Raw genomic sequence first — 1,749 nt, forward strand, 5'->3', positions numbered from 1 at the left:
GCAGATGTGCTTGCGTTTGCACCGACTATTCTCAATGGCAAAGCGCAGAAACCTATCTGAGTCGGCGGCTGCATGAGCTCTTGTGACAGCTATCGCATGCCATCCACTAAGAAAGGGCTGTTTGGCGCTGCCAAGCCCGTTGGACATGCCGTCTGTGGTAAATAAGGCGTAATTGCTGGCCGGCAATTATGGTGCCGTTTTTGTACGACACCGTCAATGTCCAGGCATACTTCCACAGAGCTGGCGACCAGCACATGCTAAGGCTCAGTTAGCCTCGTCATCATGTGCGTGGGTGCCTGTTGGTACGTACTGAGGAGGCTTTGGTGAGGGTCTCATGCATCCCCTGAGCCCAGTTGAATACCCATGTCTGGTTTGGGGTGAGAGCGGGATCTCCGCGGAGAACCCGTTCCGGTTGGTGCACGCAAGGACGCAGCATGGTAAATTGGTAATGATAAGCAAAAGATTATAGACGAGCCATCGGATTGTTGTTGAGGCTGCCACAGACCTCCGTATATCGACAAGGGAGGCGGACAATACCTCCAAGTAAAAATCTGGAGGAATCGTTAGTCACACTATCGACACCATCTATGAATCCCGTAACCTGTTCATAGATCGTTGATCATCAGAAAGTGCTCATTCTTCTAGTTGAAACAGGATATCTCCTCCGAAGTGATCGTAGTATCCAGTCAGGATGAAATGGTTATGGACTTATGTGAACATATCGTAGAAACACGGGAGTGAGTTTAGTCATATTCCTTTCCTCTTGCCTTCGCCATCCCGCCACGTGTAGTCTCGTTAGCTAGTTGCGGCACGATCTTTCTTGCGCAAGCCGCTGCAGCTAGAGAAGTATAGCGTGTCCTCTTTTTTTTTTTTTTTTTTTTTTTTTGAGGGGGGGGGGGCCCTCCTCCGTATCTTCGACGCAATAGTTTGACACACCAAGCACAGACACCCCGTCGACATCCGCCTGCTTGTTCACTGGGAGACCTGCCGATTGGCGGTGGTCGAAACAGACAGTACTCGCGGATTCGAACGTCCCCAGGTTGGCAACTGAATCCCTGGATTCCGCGTGCTCCGGATATGTAGGGTTCGATATAACCAGCCCGTGGAGGTGGCCCACGGAAGCGGATTCATCTTGACGTTGGGGGACGAATACTTTGTCCAAAGCCTCTGTATCGTCTCCAGCGGGCCGCCTACAATTTCCGCCCCATCGGTCGTTCCTCGAAGCAAGTGCCGCAATATCGTCGTCTAACGACCACCGCTGGCAAGACTTCATGTTGGTGGTGGCGAGTAAGCCTGAGCCTTGGAGAAGGTCCTGTTCTATGAGGTCGCTATCCTAGTTCGTTGCGACGGACTGATGTGCAACGACCACGTCGCCGACGTGGACCCGGCCAGCATCACGCGGCGCAGCACCAACATTGTTGTTGACCAGCACGAGCAATTTGATGGAAGGAAAGCTGCGCATCATGTCGACTGCTACGCCTGATACGGATTGGTTTCCAAATGACATACAGCACACGGCGACGCTGCGTGAGCCAATCTTGCCGAACATGTAGACATTGTTGTCATATCGCGTCTGCGGGAGAGAGGCTTGTTTCTCATCTAGTTCCTCATCCAATGATACTGCACAGCTGGCTAAGGTTTCCACGTTGGCACAGATATAACCGACGGTTGGCTCAGCCAGTGTCGACATTGTGTCTACAATGTTTGATAAATCGCGAAGGTATACTATGAGCATTAAGGAAGGAAGCA

At 51.7% G+C, this 1,749-nt stretch overlaps 1 protein-coding gene across 1 annotated transcript; it reads right to left on the minus strand.

Moving 5' to 3' along the window:
• Positions 1-1,333: 1,333 nt before the first annotated feature.
• CABS01_17123 (pfs domain-containing protein) lies at positions 1,334-1,690 on the minus strand (the record flags this gene model as incomplete). Its single annotated transcript, XM_060550450.1, has 1 exon — positions 1,334-1,690. One exon carries the CDS (start codon positions 1,688-1,690, stop codon positions 1,334-1,336), a length of 357 nt encoding a protein of 118 aa, XP_060396826.1.
• Positions 1,691-1,749: the final 59 nt, after the last annotated feature.

Source organism: Colletotrichum abscissum (assembly GCF_030869225.1).
Source record: "Colletotrichum abscissum strain IMI 504890 chromosome Unknown Scaffold_358.1, whole genome shotgun sequence".
Classification (NCBI taxonomy): Eukaryota; Fungi; Ascomycota; class Sordariomycetes; order Glomerellales; family Glomerellaceae; genus Colletotrichum; species Colletotrichum abscissum.